Source organism: Rhamphochromis longiceps, linkage group LG16 (assembly GCF_057381845.1).
Source record: "Rhamphochromis longiceps isolate RC_006_pf linkage group LG16, R_longiceps_female_GT1.1, whole genome shotgun sequence".
Classification (NCBI taxonomy): Eukaryota; Metazoa; Chordata; class Actinopteri; order Cichliformes; family Cichlidae; genus Rhamphochromis; species Rhamphochromis longiceps.
The window spans coordinates 18,118,402-18,138,928 of record NC_140572.1 but is presented as its reverse complement, the minus strand read 5'-3'; the positions used below and the strand labels follow the sequence as shown (position 1 = coordinate 18,138,928).

Genomic DNA, 20,527 nt, shown 5'->3' with positions numbered 1-20,527 from the left:
GAGAAAGAGTACTTTACATTTGCTTTTTCATAACAAGGTGGTCAGCCTGCTAAAGTCACATAAAGGAAGCGATGCTCATCTTTAAAATATATTCAGAGCACGTAAAAACTGAGCTCAAAGGGAGTTCAATCTTCCTCACAAACACTTAGATCAAATGAATCCCTGCAGAAAGCAACTCGCACCCATACAACTTAAAACAGCTACCATATGTGTGAGTCACAAAAGCACGAAAGATCCAACGGCTAAACAGCAAGTTTATTTTGGTTAGGATCAGAAACACAGATCATGTCCTGAGGGTCAAAGATGAAGAGGAGATATCAGAATCCCCCCCAACTGAAAAATGGCAATGATGGCTTGTGGTTTTTCCAAGGGGGGGGGGGGGGGGGGGGGGGGGGGGGGGGTGTAAATGGTCGGGATGCATGGTGTCATACAATGTTCAGTGAATGACATTAGAAGGGAAGCAAGTTACTCTCCAACAGCAGGGAGCAGCATTGACCATTTCTACTGGCAAACTCCAACAACAAGGAGACTACGCGTTACTAAAGCCACGTCCCCTATTTAGAGATTCTCCAGTCACTCAGTCTCGTTTCTATTCGATAAAACCTAGCTGTAGTTGAAATGAAAAACAAAAGGCACAATGATTTTCAACTCATTCTCGTCTTTAATATGCACAAGAGTTGAAAGCATCAGTGAGCCACCTTAAAGAGAAGAATTCAATCTAAAATTTATAAAAAGATACAAACAATCAGAGGCCAAAACGCTGTCTGTTGCTTTTCTCCTATTATTTTATTTAAAACAACTTTTCATTAGCAAGTAAAAATCTTGCAACAAACATAAGCTTGTATCCAATGCGGATACAAGGCAACGAAATTGTAAATCTTTAAAGTGGCTCGGTCTAGTCTGCTAGTTCATGACTGTACACCCTCTCTATAGTTTTGTTCAGTAATAAACAGCTAGTCCCAAAAAAACCAAAAAACAAACAAACAAAAAAGCCTGGGCTGCTCATAACAAGCCCACTCAGTATTTAAAGCCCCAGTGTGACCCCCAGCCCCACCCCCCCAATCCCCACCCCAAACCCCAGCTCTGAACCCCTCTAAGTAGTTAGCAGCCAACCGGGGGGGTGGGATCATTAAGTCTTCCAGACCAGGGCTATGATTGGGATTAAAGTTTGACACATTTACCCCAAGCCTGCACATTAACCAGGACACGGGATGGTACATTTTAAACAGCCCGTCACCACTACAGAGAGGAGGAAAAAACAAAACAAAACCAGCCTGTTCCAATTTATCAGCATGTCATCACAATACATATGCAAGTCGAAAGTAAAAACAATAAAAGAAATATTGCTTCAAAAAGGAGAAAAAAAAAAAATAGAGACCCTCCCCAGCCATCTTTGACAGTTATCGTCCATCCAATGACTGTCAGCTGCAGCAGCTTTGTACAGGCTTTATGTAAATATATATTCATTAGACGGCAAGGAGAGATACACATCATGTTTTTGTACAGTTATTCAAATTGAGTGATGACATGTGACCTCTTTATCGAAAGTAGTTAAGTAATGTAAAGATCAGGACCTGCACTCGTTGTACAAGTCTAGTCTTCAGTGAGTGTAGGTCCTTTTTGTCGTTTCTGCAGTCAGACATCGTTATGCCTCTCAGACGTGTGCATAAGGACTGAAGAAAACCTAAAAAATAAAATAGTAATACAAAGGAAGCTCCACAGACCCAACCAGTAGAAGCGGAAACATGAAACCAATTTGTCTGTAGCGAAATTTAAAAAAAAAAAAAAAAAAAAAAAAAAAAAAAGGTCATATTGCAATTAGGATGATTTTAGCTTTAAGTTGTTTTCTTTCTTTTCGTTAAACCCCCTCCCTCCATTCAGAGTTTCACATTACAGGGGAATCCCGAGCAAATAGTTTACTGAATCCCAGGACGTGGCTGAGCTCAGAAGGAGGATGTCCTGTGGGTGGCGGGGGGAGATAAACGCTACAGCTGACGTGTTCCTCTTAAGTCTCTGTGCCTTCACTCAAAGGTGATTCCTCCCGTGACAGGTATTCACATCCGTTAAAATAAAACTTTTGCCGCTTTGCTTAATCAGTAGCAGGCAATTAGCAGGTCTTAACAGTTGTATTGGGGGAAAAAAAAAAAAAAAAAAGAATTATGGCATTTTCTTCACATTTTTGATGATTTTTTTTAAAACGAACAGTAAGTTTGATAATTCAACAGAGGTCACATTAAAAAAGTGACGCCATTGAGTCAGAAGTCCCGTCAGTCAGTTTGCCACGGAGTCCTCTTGTTGCCTTAGAGCCCTTTCGCCCCTCCACCTGCCCAAGGACTCTCCTGGGAGGGCAGTGGGAGTCCGTGGTTAATCATGGCTTAGCTCTGGGATTAACTCTTTAAACTGGGCGAGAGAGAGGATATTGGTGTGCCCTGGCTATCAGGAATCAGTGTCACGAAATGTATTAATGTATGTACTTGTAGTATGTCAGTGTGCATGGGTGAAGTAACACTAGAGGACAATCCAGGGAAGGGGAAAGCACAAAATAAAGCACAAACAAACAGCAGTATTTCTTCCCCATGAGTGATATGATGGCTTCTAACTGAAGTATGCACACAAATTCTTCTAAGTGTCAAAAAAAAAAAAGTGCGTGTATATGCATGCGTGTTCATGTGTCTGAAAATGTGCTTATATTTTTCCGTCTTTGTGAGAACTTGACATTTGGTAATTGAATCTTTCCGTGAAGGCTTTTCCTTCCTTCTGGTTTCCTTTCTGTGTGACATTTTAGAAGCACTGGCAGAAAATACTGACAATCTTCCTGATGCAGGTTGCCAGATGGTGAATATGCCTGTTGGATAACAAGGACTCCTATGAAGGGTTGCAGTGTTCTGTGAACGATGACCATTTAAAAGAAGAAAAGAAAAAAAACACCCCATAGTGCAGAGATGGGGGTGGGTAAACCCTTCAGTGGTGAGTTTCCATGTTGACGTGATGCTAAGTATATCCTTCTGTACCAGGTTGCCAGATTGGAGGAGAGATGGATGAATGTCTGGGGTGATTACAGAGTACCCGTGCAACTGGTTGAACCAAACATCCTGGTTTTTAGAAATTAAACTCCTTTGTTTGCATGTTGGAAGCTGGATCAAAATTGAAGGTTCCTCCTTGAGTAGTTTCAGGAATCAAGCTAGGATCTTCATCAATCTGAAAAAAAAAGAACAAACATTGTAAGATCGAATGCTAGAGTAAGACATTGCCCAAAAAGGAAAACAAATCCAAAATAACAGAAAGTGAGACGCATGGTGGCGGTTAACTCACATCGTCTCCTGAAAAGTACTGATCAATAATCTCAAAGGCTAGTTTGTAGATATCCTCATTCTCATGCTGCTGCAAATTTTCTATCTTCTCCAAACCTGAAAAAGACAAAACAACAGTTTTAGAAACAAACATTATAAAAAACTTCAGTAAGATAAACAATCCAATTACACCAAGTTTCTAAGAGGGTACAAGGAAACCATCAAACACAGACCTCCACACTCCTCTATGATCTCAGCAATAGTACTGGCTTCATCTCCTGCCATGATGAGAATATTTTTCAGGCCATCCAGGACGACTTGCACCACCTGGGAGTCCTTCACGGACAGCAGGTTACAGAACGGAGGGATGACATTCTGCTCCACTAAGAACTCCACCTACACAAACCCACACATACACCACATCCATACTTGATTACAACATAGGTACATGGTTACAAGTGTGGAAAGTGCACTCACAGTGACCTTCATAACTTAAGTCAATGTTGTGTAGCTTCAGCCTACAATTATTATTTTTCTGCTTCTTGAAAGAAACAATGAGGCAAACATTTCCTACTGCAGTGAAGAAATGCAGTTTGTTTTTTTCATTAAAACAACATATACCCATTTCACTGTAGCAAATCTTTTTAAACCAAGTACAAAAAAAAAAATCTTGTCTGGTCCACAAGCCAAGCTCACCTGGTCTTTCCTCCCACTGATGGTGAGGTTGCTGATGGCCCATGCTGCCTCCTTCTGAGTGCCAAAATCACCCTGTAGAGAGCCAGGCTGTCACCAAAATGTACTACACAGCAAATTGCCAAAATACACACAATATGTAGGCCAAATATGCATTCAGTCTCCATGTCTTCTATCAGAAACTGTTCTGCTTTCTGGCTAGAAAATATAAAAAGGTGTCAGTGCAACTAAATGCCAAGATGAATTTACACATCGTGTGTCTGGTACCATGCGGGGACAGAACTGAACAGAAACTAGAGAAAATCTTGAGCTTCCCCCCCCCTTCCTCCAATTTCTAACCACACACAAACCTTAGCCAGTTGGTGAATGATCATAGGAATCAGACCAGCATCAATCACAGCTTGGACTTGCTGCTGGTTCCCAGCTGTAATGTTGGACAGGAACCAGACTGCTTCCTGCAAACAGACCAATCACAAATGGTCAAAAAAAAGACTGCATTCAGTGTATTATATAGAATGAATCTGCTTCAATAAAAAATATTTTAACATTTCACCTAAATAATGGATTTTAAGTACAGATTAGTACCAGTTTAACTTACAACTCTCAAGCTTTGAGTGTAATTAAATAAAATAACTACATACAACAAAAAACTTGCTCCCGTTACATTATCTGTACAATAAATACTACTTTACTCTCCATTTACTTTAATGTAAAGCTATAAGAAACTAGAAGAAAAAGCATAATGAGCTTAAAGGCTGAGGATCTCATACCTTATTAATTTTTTCTTTAGGATGTGTGAGCAGGTTGGGGAAGTGTGACAGAACATCACAGTTGAGAACCACCTGTGTCTGCTCATCTGTCCCCGTCACAATGTTTCCCACTGCCCTCAGAGCTGCCGTCTGTAGTTTGTGAACAAAAGAGGAATACAACTTCAAATAAAAATTGGCTTCAGAGTGTGGACCGGGTGGGAGGACTGAATTAGTCTTACCTGAACTTTCACCTCCTGATGGCTGAGGAGAGGCACAAGAAATGGAACAACTCCAGAATCAATGACCATCTGAATCTGCTCGTTGCCTCCGTCCGTCAGATAGGACAAAGCCCACACTGTGTCTACTAGGATCTATACACAGAGTCAGAACACGTAAGAATTGAGACAGTTACTATACTGCTAGAACTGAAAAAACTAAGCACTAAATTTTGTCTTTATAATTTATGTACATTAGTAAACCGATAACTTGAGTAATCACAGCACAGCCTGATACTTACATTTATGTCGGTGTGATATATTAGCACACAGAGGGCAGGCAATATCTGTGGGGAAAGAAGTAGGTTGTGAGTGGGTTGGAAGTAGGCAAAGGAATAGATGAAGGTAAAAACAGGAGAAAAAAAACATCACAAGAGGAACAGCTGTCAAAACCAGACTTCAATTGTCAGCAAAAGCTTTCTAGTCAGAAGTTCCCCGGGGTGAAGAGGCTGATTTGGCTACTGAAAATGTGCTGTAAAAGCTCAGCGTGACTCAGCCTGCTGTGACAGAGTCAAATGCAAAGAAACTCAACCATCTGTATGGCACATGAGAGCTGGTACACACACGCACGCACGCGCACACATACACATGCAGTCACACCCACCTCTTGCACAGTCTCCATGGGTGGTGGTGGATCCTTGTTGCGGCAGAGGTTAACAATGACCCAGGTAACATTACGGAGGAAGGTGATGGGGATTGATGGATTGATGAAAGAAAGCAGGGGCTTGACCACACCCAGAGAGATGACATAATCCCTGCACTGTGGCCCATCACCTGATTGTGCAAGGGGGCAGAGGTCAACAGAACTCTGGATGGTTGCTTCCAAGCAGTATTAAAATAAATAAAAACAAAATAAAAAACAAGCACATCTATCATAGAGGGACACTCACCTATAATGTTTCCTAAAGCCCACACAGCCTGTTCACATACGTTCTGGTGAGGAGATTGTAGCAGTCGCAAGAACAAGGGCACTGCATCTGCAAGCACAAAGATTAAACTATCAGATGTGCCCAGGGTGATGGACTGTTTATTTTGCCACCTTAAATGATCAGAATCTAGCAAGGGGGATAAAACCAAACAAACAAAACATGAGTCCAAATGTCCACCACTTGTCTTGCAGAATGAGCCAACAGACTTTTGCCTTACGCACAGTAATGTGTTGAACTATCATTACATCTGCTCCAACCATGCTGGACCACAATGGGTTAAGACACTTGTATTTCTATAGAGACTAACAGATGAAACTGACACAGACACCTGATTTGTTTAGGACTAACAGTTATTATGGAGGGGTGAGATGAATGGTCATTTTTCACGTACACCCCTCATACAAGCAGGTCCTCTCCACTTTAGAGATGGTTCTGTATTATGAAGAAAGCTTTCAGCTATACTCCAAGTACTACATCTTCTAGACAATAGGCTTCTATGCTAATCGATACAGCTTTCTACAGGGGCACCGTAATGGCTCAGGTGTTAAATGACTATAAAAATAAAAAAATAAAAAATAAAAATAGCTGTAACACATGGTGTAATGTGTTATGGCTATTAATGAAATGGTTTGGTTACTGGCTCTACGCACTCACTCTCAAAATGCTGAGGACCTACACTCACTTCTGTTTCTTTATGGTCACAATCACAACTTGGTGATGTGAAATCCAGACATTTGATTCAACTTACTACGGGAACATAAACATGCATGTGTTACAATCATTACAGTATGATGCTATGACACACTACATTGTGTCAAACGTATTTCCTCATCTGCCTTCACATGCATATGAACACGAGTGACATATCATTCCTGATACATAGGGTTTAAAATGATGTTAGCCCAGCCTTTGCAGCAATAACAGCTTCAACTCTTCTGGGAAGGCTTTTCACAAGGTTTAGGAGTGTGTTTATGGAATTTTTTTTTATCATTCTTCCAGAAACACATTTGTGAGGTCAGACACCGATGCTAGATGAGAAGGCCTGGCTCAGTCTCCACTGCGATTCAACCGAAAGGTGTTGTGTCAGGCTGAGATCAAGACACTGTGCAGCTCTTCCATGACAAACTTGCTCATCCATGTCTTTATGGACCGTTCTTTGCGCACTCATGCGCAGTCGTTTCGGAACAGGAAGAGGCTGCTCCCAAACTGTTCCCACAGAGTTGGAAGCATGAAATTGTCCAAATTGTCTTGGAATGCTGACGCATTAAAAGTGCCTTTCGCTATAACAAATCCTAAAACACAGCCCCACACAATAATCCACTAACCCACTACACTTTACCATTGACACAGTGCAGTCACACAAGTACGGTTCTCCTGGCAACTGGCAAACCCAGACTCATCGGATACCAAATGGAGAACAGTGATTTATTGCTCCAGAGAACACGTCTCCACTGTTCTAGAGTCAAGGGTGGTGTGCTTTACACCACTGCATCCAAATCTTTGCTTTGCAATTGGTAATGTAAGGCTTGGATGCAACTGGTAGGCCAGGGAAACACATTCCATGAAGCTCTTTCTACACACTGTTCTTGAGCTAAAGGTGATGTAAAGTTTAGAGGTCTGTAGTAACTGACTGCAGAAAGTTGGCGACCTCTGTGCAGACCATCATGTGTCTACCACTTTTTGGCCGAGTTGCTGTTGTTTCTGTCATTCCCAGTAGCTTCCACTTTGTTATAATGCCACTAACAGTCAACTGTGGAATATTTAATAGCAAGAAAATTTCACAAGTGGACTTGCTGCACTGGGTACATCCTATTATGGTACCAAACTGGAATTTACTGAGCTCTTGAGAGCAACCCATTCTTTCACAAATGTTTGTAGAAGCAGCCTGCATGCCTAGGTGCTTGATTTTATACACATTAACATTGATGCAATTGGCACACCTGAATTGAATGACTGAGTGAATACTTCTGGCAATAGTGTACATTATATTGTGTGACACACTATTCCAATCCAACACTCCATTTGGTGCTTAACTGAACTCTCAAATGTACAAAAAAAAAAAAAAAAAAAAAAAAAAAAAAAAAAAGATGATTGTGGGATCTGTATAAAATGTGTGTCATATAGATGTTGGCACTCAAAATGCCTTGGCAGTGTTTATGCAAATTTTGTCAAGATTGGCCCACTCATATAGAGAAAATGGAAGTGCAATGCAAATATATACATACGCTACAACCATTATAGTTTGATTCATTCGATGCACTGGCTGGACCATAAAGAAACCTTTTGTCTAAACCAATTTGTTCATGGTCTTCAAAATTTACAAATTTATCATTAAAATATGTTAGACCGATAGCAAGTGAGCACAAAGCTTTCCCAGCAACAGAAAGGGATGCTGTGTCTTTTTTCTTTTTTTTTTTTTTTTAAATGCCAACATGATTAAATGTGCCATGTAGACGTCTAAGCATAAATTACCCCTCATTATAACTCTCAGCAAACATGCATGTGTTTAATATGGGGCTTTCCATAATTTCAAACTAAGTTGTTCCACATCTCTAACAGCCATCTTATCTTTTGAATATTAAACATGGTTTTAGCTATAGAGTCATGTTAGTTTTATTAGATAACCATGTTTTACTTTGAGGCAGAAAAAAAAAAGCATTATCCCAAGAACTAACTAAGCCTTACTGGGTGAAAAAATAAATAAATATGCTTGCTTGGCAAATTGCAGACAGAATATAAACACAGACTGAAGGGGTAACACAGGGGAACATGAACCGTGGGGTCAGCTTACTGGATTTAACCACAGCCTGGGTCTGTGCTGACGTCCCAGAGGCAATGTTGGTCAGAGCCCAAGCTGCCTCAAACTGAAGCGACGGGCTGTAAGACAGAGGGAAAACAAAACCAGTTAGAAAACAAAGTAAGCTAATTTATTCTGCAGTAGACAAGACAGAATGGAAGGAGCAGGGATTAATAATATCCATGTGCAACCCCCCCCCACTTGCCATTTCAAATTCTTGGGCCTTCTTGAACTAATTAGAGCAAAACATGCTTTAACCAAACTGTGGTGCTCATTTAGAGAACAGAGTTTTCAACGGCTGGCTTTTCAAGAAAAAGATAACTACAACAGCAGAATTAATACAGGTAGTCCAAGATCTTGTGACAGATAACAAATCTGACACCAGAAAGGTCTAGAAACTGTGTCATTCAGTTTAACTGCACTCAAAATGGAGAACCATCATTAAAATGAGTTTAGGAAAACTGATGCAACACAAAATAAAAATCACACACATAAAAGTGATTCTCACGCCACCCACCAGCCAAATGCTAGCTAATTGTAACAAAGGATGGTAATTCCGTCTTCCCAAAGAAATGTTTCATCAGACAACCTGCCATGATCTGAAGTTTCTAAGTTTCACCTTCTGGGATTTAAAAGAATAAAACAGCTTCTTTTTGGGAGGTATCCAGTTGTGAAGAGACCCGCTTTATTTCCTGCCCTGCCAGGCATTCACAGATAATTTATAGACCTCCAAAGGATAGGTTGTCCATTTTTAATTGGCAGAGGTTTTCATGCTGTAAATTCTATTGTGAGGCTTTACATCAAGCTGAGCTGGCTTGGGTTTCTGCCACAGCGCTATGGCAACATATTAAGGGCTGCCCTGAATACGATTTTTGGGTTCAGGAGCTTCAATAGTAATCAGCAGTGAATATTTTAAGGGTACTGCTGCTAGTGCCACTCACTGAAAACAACATACACAAAGCAGTGCTGTGTCTGCCATCCGAGAGCAAAAGCTTGTCATTGTAGTGCAGCACTATTGAGCGTTTATTCCCTAATTACTTGTTTGGCACTTTTGGGGAAGAGGGGGAAAAAAAAGGAAAAAGAAAAAAAGGGGTGTTTAAAGCTGCTAAATATAGCCACAGCATTGGCAACAATTAGGTGAAGTGAAGTGTGATGATCGCTGGCGTGGGGAGGAGTGGAGAGGGGTAAAAAAACCCAAAGCCCCCCTATCAACTAGTTTAATAGTCCAGTCCTGATGTACAAATATCTAATAATGTCAACATGATGCTATCAGCTGTTAGTTGTCATGGTAAAATCTTTACAATTACTTCCTTACAAGCTCTTTCACTCGAGTTTTTCATTCCTGCCCCCCCCTCAGTGAACACAAGGTCCTGGGAATTGGGGAACTCCGAGAGACAGGAATGTTGATATATTTGGCTTGGTTTGTACTGAGAGGATGAGCCAGCTGCCCTGCATGCCTCCACACACTCTAACGTGTGGACACAGTGGGAAACACTCTCATGCACACAATGATTCTACTGCAGCAGAGAAATGATGCAGCAGGATCAGTAATAAAAGTTATTACATTAACAAAAAGCTAAACAAAATAATAATTTTAAAAAACTTTAATAAAAAAGTACTACTTAGGAAGCACACTTACTTATCATCCCTTTCCAGGCATTTGACTAAAATAGGCAGGATCCCAGATTTTATCAAATCATCAATGGGAGGATTTCGGTCACTTGAGAGCAGTTTTCTAAAAAAATCGAATGCAAAAAAGTTAACACCAGAAAACACAAGGAAGAACTGGTATTTATACAAAAGTGTTTCATCAGCTACTCACCTGGCTGCCTGTACAGCACTGAGCTGTACAACCGCATTATCGCTGGTAGCGTTCTGCAGTGAACAAGAGCCATAACTGACATCAGCATAACTAGCCAAAAGTTAAGGTAGCACTGCTGGTACATTTGGGAAAGGATTCAATATTTGTTAAAAGGCGTGAACGAGATAAACGTACCTGTAGAATGGCATCGAGCGTAACATTTTGCTAAGCAAAGAGAAAATGAAGAATATTAGCAATGTCGTAATTTGCTAAGAACATGCAATCAATAGCAAGTGAAGAGCTAACGCTACACATTGTCACTATGGTGCATTTTATTCGTTATTCGGGGTTAATATAACAAACTAACTAACTTCATTAAATTTACTAGACTGGACAGGAAATCCAAAGTGTGGGATCATTTTGAGAGGAAAGACTCCAAAAAGATGAAGAACATTGCAGACCAACTGCAAAGATGGCTCATCATGTGAAGACAAAACTTAGCCATTTGCATTAACGCTGCATAGCCTACTTGCTGTTTTGTTGTGACACATTCAGAATCACTACAGATTTTGCTCGTATTGTTAAACAGTTGGCTTGGTTGTAAGATTTACATTTTACAAAGTAGTGCATTACAATTTTGTATTTCTTGTTACTGCAACACATTCTTTCTCTGCCTCACAAGTCAAATAATAAACTGGTATTGTAAATATGCACCTGCTAGTTCATTAGGGAGCACCTCTAGTGCACATATGTGAAATTCCTGGTTGCTTTCAGATAATACTGATGAAAACAAAACAAAAAAAAAAAAAAGCAGAAAGCTGCACATTCGACCTTTATATCAGACTACCTTTGTTTCTGACAATCCAAAGGGGTAAACGGTTCTTCTGGGCTTTGGTATGGGGTGAATGAAATGTTTTATACCCAACTACAAGACTCTAAACAATGTTGCAAAATTCTTGCAATTACAGTGAGTCAAAGTCTGTACTGAGATTTTATAAGACTGGGATCTTCTATGGCATTAGTCACTGTTAAGTCTTAACAGTGTGATGAACCCTCCCTGCTTTTGACACCTAGTGTTCAGGCTTCTGGCAAGATATTACACAATGTCATGCTTTTTATTTTTCATCCTCCCCTGGTTGTATGAGAACTATGCAGGCTGAATAATAATAATTAAAAAAAAAATTAAGTGGGGGTTCCTCTCAGTATCACCTGGCATACTAATTAACAACCTCGTCATCTAAAAAGATGAGAGATTAAAGTGATTTTTTTTTTTTTTAACTGGAATCCTATTGACACATCCCATACGCGGTACATTGCCCACCTTTTTAACCCTTCTGACCTGATATCCATATAGTCCGGTTTCGCTACATCTCGCTCACTCAAATCAAACCCACCACACACCCACACTTACCCCTTTGAAGTCTGAGTCGACATCAGAGTCCTCCAGACTCTCCTCCTGCGGGACATTTCTCTTCTTCAGTAAATGTTCGTCTCGTTTGTTCTGACAAGAGGAAAAAGACAAGAAGACCAATGAGAGGAGGAGATGAAAGCATTCATTAATGCATTCATGAATTCTTAAACCAACAGTGAGTCTAGGCAGAGCGTTTTTCTCTTTGCCAAACTTTTTCATTTTCTGCAGGATATCCAGCATGCCAGATGAAAAGAATCTCGTATCATAGGGGTTAATCCAGAAAAGAATGCCTGCAGGAGAACCCACAAAGCAAACAGACGCTGAACCTTTACCCTTTAACCCTCGGCGTCCCCATCAAACGTTTTCATTTGGTATCAATCTACAGGACATGCGAGTCAGTGGTAGGAGGAGATTCCCTTGCCCTACATTCCAGCTCAGAGTGCCGATGTGCGTCACTGATGACTAATCAGCTAGTGCAGTGCTTCTTGTTCCTCTGATCCAAATGGAATGTACCAGACTTGAGACCACCTCAGCAGTAATATTTTATGTTTCAACACCCCCAGCTACTGAAGGCTGTGCTGCTTTATGCATTGGTTTACCAACATTCTCCGACTCTCCCTGAAAGCACAATGCCACAGTTTACCACGTGTTAATTTGAATTTCAAGTTTAGGTCTTATACATCTTATACGCTTCTTTTTCTAAGTGTGGTGATTATATATGGCAACTGTCTTAATAGTGTTCAGTTGTTCAATGCTGTGTTGCTAAGAACAGATTTTTATAGAAATGTTACTTGGAAACAGTCAATATAAATTTCTCTCACTTTACACTAAATTAGAGTAGAGTCACTTTCACCTTCCACTAACCAGATACCCCTCCAATATGGGGAGACTGGGAACTACAAAAACACAGGGACAGTGTGTCAATTTCACACACGTGGTTAAAATGAACATGACATGAACATGAACAAAAACATGCTTCTGGATTTCTTGCAGGTTCTACAGAACCCCATTTGCCCTAACCAACTGGCCTAGGGTCAGTTTAAAAATAAATAAGCAGTCAATATTTTCACATTAAAATACCAATAAAGGTCCTCTATCAAACCACATATGCAAAGTTTAAATGTGAAGAAAATGTTTCTAGCTCCACCCACCCACTTCTGGTTTGTTTTACACAACGACAAACACAGCTAAACTAAATAAAGAAAAAAATAAAATAAAGTTATCTCTATTTGCAGACATTAATTTGGAGCTTTAAATATGGCAGACTTCCTGTACACTTTGCTCAAGCTGAGAGCAGCCAGCCTCCCTCTTGCAACATGCAGGTGATTCTAAAGAGCGGCACAGCATTTACTCCACTACATTTATCTTAAAGCTTTAGTTTTTTGTTTTGCTTTTTTAACATGAAATATACAGTCCTGCACAAGAGTCTTGAGCTTTACAAAAGGAAAGAAAGCAGCCAGGCCATCTTCTATAGCATCTGAAAGTCATGTCCTTAAGAAGTATCGTCAGGGGGGGGGATCCTCCCACAGAACTGAGAGATGCATCTGACCCTTCAATTGATCATCAACTAGACTGAAAGTTAGTGCTCAGTTAGAGAAATTAATCCAAATTTGAAATTTATAGTTCAAATGACTGTCAATTTAAGGCATTTGAAAACCACGGTGCAGCCACCATCATGGTTTGGGGCTCCATCTTAGCCAGTGGTGTTGGAGGTGTTTGCAAAATTGGTGGAATTATGAACAGAGAAAAGTACCATAAAATTTTAATCCACCATGTAAAACCATCTGGAGAGAGTCTGCATGACAAACCCAAACACGCTGCAAAAAGCACACCTGGGTGGAGGGTGGGGAAACAAACATACACATAAAAACAACAACAAAAATACAAAAATGACTCTTTCAAAGCAACAGTATTGAAACTGTGTGGGATCATTTAAATAAATAAATAAATAAAAGCAGGCAACATCCAACGAGCTTTAAATGGTGGTCATACAAAATATTGACTTCCAAGGTCATTAGAATTTCACTCATATTCTGTATGTTTCCATGCATATTTGCACAAGTTTCAATAAATTACTCCACCTACTTCCCATTTTCCTAGCAAGTCGACCATTAAAACCTGCTATATTCCTCACCAAGCTAGCAGTGGCAATAAATTGAAATCAGCTTCCAACTACATAAAAGTGAGAACAGGCTCTGACACATCAGTAAGCTTAAAAGAAAGTTTCTAAGAAGTGGTTTCACTTGGGATTTGGTTTCCCTGCTGTAAAGACTGAACTGTTGGTAAACAGCTCAAATCTTTAAGAGCCACAATTTCAATTAAAGACAAATTTCAAAGTCTCAATGCAGATCATACAGATCTTGTTTCTGATCTAAAGCTTCTTGAGGACCGGCTTCCAGTCATTTAAAATCATAAAATATCTACAAATGACTTTGTCCTCATGGTGTTAATTCTGTAAGGAATATCTATCTGGCACTTTAAAGTGTCCACAAAGGCTACATTTGTAGAAATCTACATAAGACTAACAACTTGTGCAACAAAAACAATGATTCTTCTCAAACATGTTAAAAAGTTTAAAAAATAAAAAAAAAAATAAAAAAAAATCAGATGCAAACTTGGGATTACTTAATAACTCAAATTAACAGATTAGGAGCCCACTGTCGGAATGGCTTCAACAACATAACCTAAATGGATTCTAGTTCTTGTATATAGAACAGCCAGGGAGTTGTCTAAAGACCGCCCGCCCCCCCAAAAAAAACAACAACACAAAAAACAAAACAAAGCAATAGAAAACACCCATACTAGAGCAATGCCAATAGAATCACATACAGAAAAACATGATACAAGCTGCAGCACATCACTTGTGATCGGGTAGAAAAGGTATTGTTGAGACACGCAGACTTTTCAGTGAACTCATTTATATGTGTTCACTGATGAAGCCACAACAGAGAGCAGAATGAATGCAATACTTCTTTTCAGTTAAGATCAGTTAACTGAATCACATCTCTTAATGACTCCACACCCTAAAGAAGCAGCACAATTAGTTGAAAATATTACCCAGCAAAAGTGATGCTATACCTAGAGGTTAACGATTGGGCCAATCCTTGAAATACCCCCAAAAATATGGATTCAAAACTAAACATACTAGCAATGAATAAACTGATTCGGTAAAGTGGATTTAAAAAAAAAAAAAAAAAAAAAAAATCAGTGTTTGCATTTTAATAGCATCATACTGATTTCCTTTTGTGGTGCAGGACAAAATAAATACCCAAATGACACCTTATGAACGGAGGTAGAGTAGAGCTGGGCGATATGAGATTTTTTCATATCACGATATGTTTTTTTTTCATTTCAGTCGATAACGATATCTATCACGATATAAGCCAAATAACTATATTTGTAAGATTTAAATGTGCCGTTGCTCACAAGTAAAATGTGAAATAATCAGCAGCTTGTTTTGATTTAAATATTTATTTCTCATAATAAGTTCAACAGGGTAGATGTACTTAAGGAACATGAGACTTTTTCAGATAAATAAAGGCAAATATTGCAAACTACACAAAAGGCAGCCGCTAAAGCGTTTAAGTTTCAAAATAGAACAAACAAAACAGACTAAATTGTCAATTCCACTTAGAAACAAAATATTAATTCTAAAAATAAATCTTAGTTTGTTTTACAGAAGAACAGACAAAACTGACTAACTTTTGTCAATATCAAATAAACTGAGAACTAAAAGGAAATTCTCAATCTCTCCTTGTTGTATAGCTTAGCTTTTCAAACAGTTTTAACAGTTACTTTAGTCTGACAAAAGCCGAATGACGAATTAGCGCTTCCAGTCAGAGACTGAGGCTACGTCCACACGTACACGGGTATTTTTGAAAACTGAGATTTTCCGTTTTCGTTTTAAAAAATAATCCCGTCCACACATAAAGGCAGAAATGAAGGAAAACGCTGCTATGAACATGCCAAAGCAGCAGGTGGCGCTAGATTCCTAACCGTGCAGAAATGTTGGCCAATCAGAAGTCTAGAAGCCTCAGTGGGAAAAAGTAAACAAAGCTGGGGCATAGAAGCAGAACCGAGTCGTATGTGTGGAGGGACAGTAACTGTGTGTATATGTAAGCATTTAAACACTGCAGAGAGTAGAATTAACAGTATTGTAGAAATTCATTTCACCGAAACAATAACGTGGCGCACAGTGTGACGCATGCACCAGTTTATTGTATTTCCAGACTTGCTTTCGGCACAATTTACAGTGCACGCTACTCTGTTTTTTTTGTCAGACTTGAAATAGCCGAAATACCTTCACACTACGGAACTTCTATGGCTCTTCCGTTCGACAATCTCTCCGGCATTGGAACCATCATCTGTTTTCTCTTCGGTCACGCTCAGTTGATTTTTCTAGTCGGCACACTCATTTCCTCCATTACGCGCTGGCTCCATTACCCGCTGGCTGCTTCCCAAACAAACACACGTGCGGCTTGGCACTTGTGCTGTACGTAACAAGTCACGCGACGTGACGCTGCGGCTGTGATTGGTTCGGCTCTGCGCTACTTAATTTGGATTGGCTGACTTTTTTTTTTTTTTTTTTTAAGAGGACAAGAGCGGCGAGGTCTATCGCGATAGCTTAATTTCTCTATCGAGTAAAAGTTATATCGCGATACATATCGTTATCGTTCTATCGCCCAGCTCTAAGGTAGAGGGGATCTACCTCCCCTTCATATGTTAAGCTAACACTCAATGCAGACAGGAAAGGAAGAAAAAACAATTAAGGTTATTTTTGCCCTTTCAATGTAATCTCCGTATTTAAGTTGATCAAATAAACTTTAATCCAGAACCATTTGTTGTTGCCGTTTTACATAATTTAGCAACACAAAGTAGAAATTGAATATATTCTGAAGCCTCTGGTACTTTTGTTGCACTGGCGCACACTGCATTCAATTAAGATCCTATTTTACTACAAAAATACATTTGCAGATGGCATAACAATTATCAGAAGTAATCCCAGTCCTTTTTGAGTATGCAAATCTCTTGGCAGAACCACCTGAAGCAGACCTACAGTGCAGATCATCTTCTATTAACAGCATCAGGATGTTCACTGTGCTCTACAAAATATAAATATAGAAGTTTCATAAGCTACATTTATTAATACAGCTATTCAGCTCTGTTTTTCAGTTGCCCGTCTCACATCTCTGACAGAACACACAGAATCCTATTTTAATCAATCCAGCTGCGTTAATTAACGGCATAATGGCTTGTAATTTACTCAGTCTACACACCCGGATGTGCATCTAACCACAGTGATTGTGTACTGGACAAGGGCAAGCATGCTATAGCTCAATCATGTGCCTGAATGCTTCTTAGGCAGACAGATGGCGCAGAGAATCTGCTGCTACTTTTTGGTTAAAGCACTGCTAAAGCTAAACCCTCAGTCTATGCAATTTCAGGTTGCAAAGGCAGATTTCTTCCCAAATGTCCCAAGCGTTTGTAGAAACTCTTAATGTGAAACATCCATATGAAGCATGTTAAAGCCCAATACGCCCAAATCCATTGGTTGAAAAACAGAAATAGGTTTGCAATACTTGTGTGTGTAGATGAATGGGGCATTGTTTCTCACCTTTCTCAACTCAACTGTCACTTCATTTCGATGTCTTCTCATAGTCTGCAATGAAAACAAACACAACAGGAAATGAGAAATTTTCCCCCCCACTTTTTTTGAGAAATCATGTCATTTATTGTGGTTAGAAAATAGAAACTGTAGCCTTTTACGCCAAGTGATTTAATGGATATATATTTAATAAAAAAAACAAAAAAACAAAAAACAACAACACTAGTCAAAAACAGGTGACACAAAATTGATGAAAAACCAAGATTCTGTATCTCACAAAAGGCAACCATCACCAATCCAACTGAAAGTCATAATAAAACAACTCAGAAAGAGAGTAACTAATTGCTGTATTTGTGCGTCTGCTGGGTTTCCAATTCATCCAGAACAGTTTGAGATGGTCTCAGATCTTGTGACTATTTGAAGAGGTTCATGTTGCTTTCCTAAATAGCCTCTTACGTAATTTGGGAAAGTCATAACTTGGGAGGCTGCAGAGCAGAGGTGTCTCCCAACCGTGGCAAAACAACAATAACGACGCGTACGCTGAAAAATGTTTTCCTTTGCCGAGATGAAAAGTAGCCGCCCAGCCTGACTATCAAGAGAAATTAAACTAGACCAAAACATTTAAACTGATTCATTGCTGAAATTCTGATTGTTTGATGGACCTAAAAGATTTAAAAGTTCCTACAATACTGGTACAACAATTATGTTTAAATAAAATTAAAATTGATGAGGGCACACAGGTGCTACCAGACACACCAAAAGAGGAGGAAAAAAAACAACTCTTTTCAGATTTGTTACTGGGAGTCAAAAAAACAAAACAAAAAACAACCTGTCCAATAGCCACACTGTGTATGATGTGCAGTAAAACAAAAGGAGGGTTTTATGGCCTGTAGCAGCGAGACTTTACTGCTTTGCAATTCATTGCTGTTCCAAATGGTGTCAGACATGAAGAGCAATCTGTTATGCCTGACCTAAATAAATAAAACCCCAAACTGGCTTCCCCCCCCCCTCTGCTGTAGTCTGAGTCATCCGTTTACAAAAACTCAAATTCACGCCGAGACTCTTAAGAGGACCCAGGTCAAACAATTTGTCAAAAATAGCATCCGGAATTCACTTGGCACAAATCTGCCTGTCATAGTAGCCATGTGCTTGTCAAAGTGACTCTGAGTTTCAAAACAACCACCCAAAGGTCTTCAATCTGTGTTTTTAGAAACTGGAGTTTTTCTGGAAACTGGTGGCTTTTGAAAGGCCATTTCCAGACATACCTTTGTTTGAGGATTATCATAGGATTACCAATAGATCAGAACAACCCAGCACAAGTGTGTCTTTGTTGGTGAATGCCATGGCTGAGCGTTGTTTTCTGATGAAACCCAAAAAAATAACATATGTAATCTTTAAAAAAAAAAAAGAAGAAAAAAAAAAAAGCTAGATATCTGGTACTTCATTACAGCCTTTGGTCCCAGCTTCCTTTATCTTGACTTCTCTGAACCCAGCCTTTACCCAAATGGTTTGGTAATCATGTCAATGAGCATTGCAGTCAAATGCTGTCAGAGAAATTTATAATTAGACTCGTTAGATGAATGATGCTGCAAAATGCCCAGCGTAGATTTGCCAGCTGTGCACACAGACTACTGATGGCGCTTTCTAGAATGAGTCTTAGCAGCGAATCTGATATGAATGTCCTCACCATTTATTCTGTAACAGCACTGTTTATTAGGAAATATATCTAAGATTAACTTAAGAAATTTCATAAAAAACCCGCAGTGTCAGAAAAAGTTATTATTAACAGCAATGCAAGCTTAATGTTGTGCCTAAAGTGACTCTCCTCACTTCATCGTGGTGTTGTAGCAATTTCAGTGTAGTTTGCTTTTCTGATTGAAAATGTACCGTAAAGCTAAGGTCACCGCATCACTACCTTTCAGCTAACCATTTAGTGGCTTAGTTAGCAGCCCTCTTCAGCCGCCTCACCTGGCATCGCATGCTAGTCATTTGCTTGACATTAGCAAGCTAACAAGGAGGGGCAATATTTGGTTAGGGTGGATATGGAACAGACATTTAATTACACACGCACTTTCTTTTTGCTTAATATGGCAATTGTGTGAGACAGCCGCGAGTTAAAACGGGTGTCATTTGAGTTCAGCTGGCTGTAAAACAGAGCGAACATCAGGATTACGGAGCCGGGAGGGCCCAGCCTTGCTTGTGACCGGTGTCTCTGCAAGTAGCTAGTCAACGCTAGCTGGCACTGACAGCTACATCGTCTGCCTTTAATTCCCCCAGTTCCAACGATTCAAATAGAACACAGTTTGTCGTTCACAAACATTACAATATTTGCAAGCCACTGGTATGCACTTGATAGCTATCACCACCTTTGGTTCATTACGAGGAATTTTACCGGTAGCAAGATAGCACCTTTGATGGCGAACTCCTCACGATAGCTCGCATTAGCCAGCTAGCTTGCTAACTAGCAGGCTGGCTGGCTGGCAGGGAGCTTTGCCGGGGCCAGGCTCCCCACGGAGGCCCAAAGACTGTCGTTTTCTACATAAATCTAATTCGAGTCGTGTTACGAAGACTAGCGTTTATATGTCAGCTCACCTCGACATCACGCCCCTTGTTTTTAAAGCTCTTGATGCGGTGGTTTTCTAAGCCGGCGTTTTCTGCCATGGCTGTATGGGGTTTAGCTGTTACTCCGGCTTTCGGGATCTCCTCCGTGAAAGACGAGGCACGGCAGCTCCTGCGCCGCTGCTGGCTCCGAAGAGAGGGAGGAGTACGTAACAGATCGCAGAGCGAGGGGAGGAGTTATTGCATACCTCCTGTCTGGGCTGCCCTGGTTTCCACGGCTTTCCTCGATGCAGTGACAATAAATTCACCTGCGATTTACTGCGCACGACGACGACTTTCGGACGTAAAAAAGCTGCGAAACCGCTACGTTAACAGCGAGGCAAATGAAAAACACTCAGCTTCATGATCTACAATCTCA

At 40.0% G+C, this 20,527-nt stretch overlaps 1 protein-coding gene across 1 annotated transcript; it reads right to left on the bottom strand.

Moving 5' to 3' along the window:
• Positions 1-1,777: 1,777 nt before the first annotated feature.
• kpna3 (karyopherin alpha 3 (importin alpha 4)) lies at positions 1,778-20,321 on the bottom strand. The gene is made up of 17 exons (XM_085383701.1): positions 20,143-20,321; positions 17,560-17,604; positions 11,946-12,035; positions 10,730-10,759; positions 10,556-10,608; positions 10,373-10,468; positions 8,728-8,813; positions 5,898-5,984; positions 5,612-5,781; positions 5,250-5,294; positions 4,972-5,103; positions 4,754-4,882; positions 4,334-4,438; positions 3,987-4,058; positions 3,524-3,686; positions 3,313-3,407; positions 1,778-3,198 (listed from the first exon to the last, which is right to left on the bottom strand). The coding sequence occupies exons 1-17, from the start codon at positions 20,209-20,211 to the stop codon at positions 3,100-3,102; spliced, it is 1,566 nt and encodes a 521-aa protein (XP_085239827.1). The 5' UTR covers positions 20,212-20,321; the 3' UTR covers positions 1,778-3,099.
• Positions 20,322-20,527: the final 206 nt, after the last annotated feature.

What these genes read in the sequence shown, in the direction of transcription:
- kpna3 (XM_085383701.1), bottom strand. Translation starts at nt 20,211, where the DNA reads ATGGCAGAAAACGCCGGCTTAGAAAACCACCGCATCAAGAGCTTTAAA. An exon ending in CCATGGAGACTGTGCAAGAG is followed by an intron (nt 5,295 to 5,611) that starts GTGGGTGTGACT and finishes CTTTCCCCACAG; the next exon opens with ATATTGCCTGCCCTCTGTGT. An exon ending in GATCATAGAGGAGTGTGGAG is followed by an intron (nt 3,408 to 3,523) that starts GTCTGTGTTTGA and finishes TGTCTTTTTCAG; the next exon opens with GTTTGGAGAAGATAGAAAAT.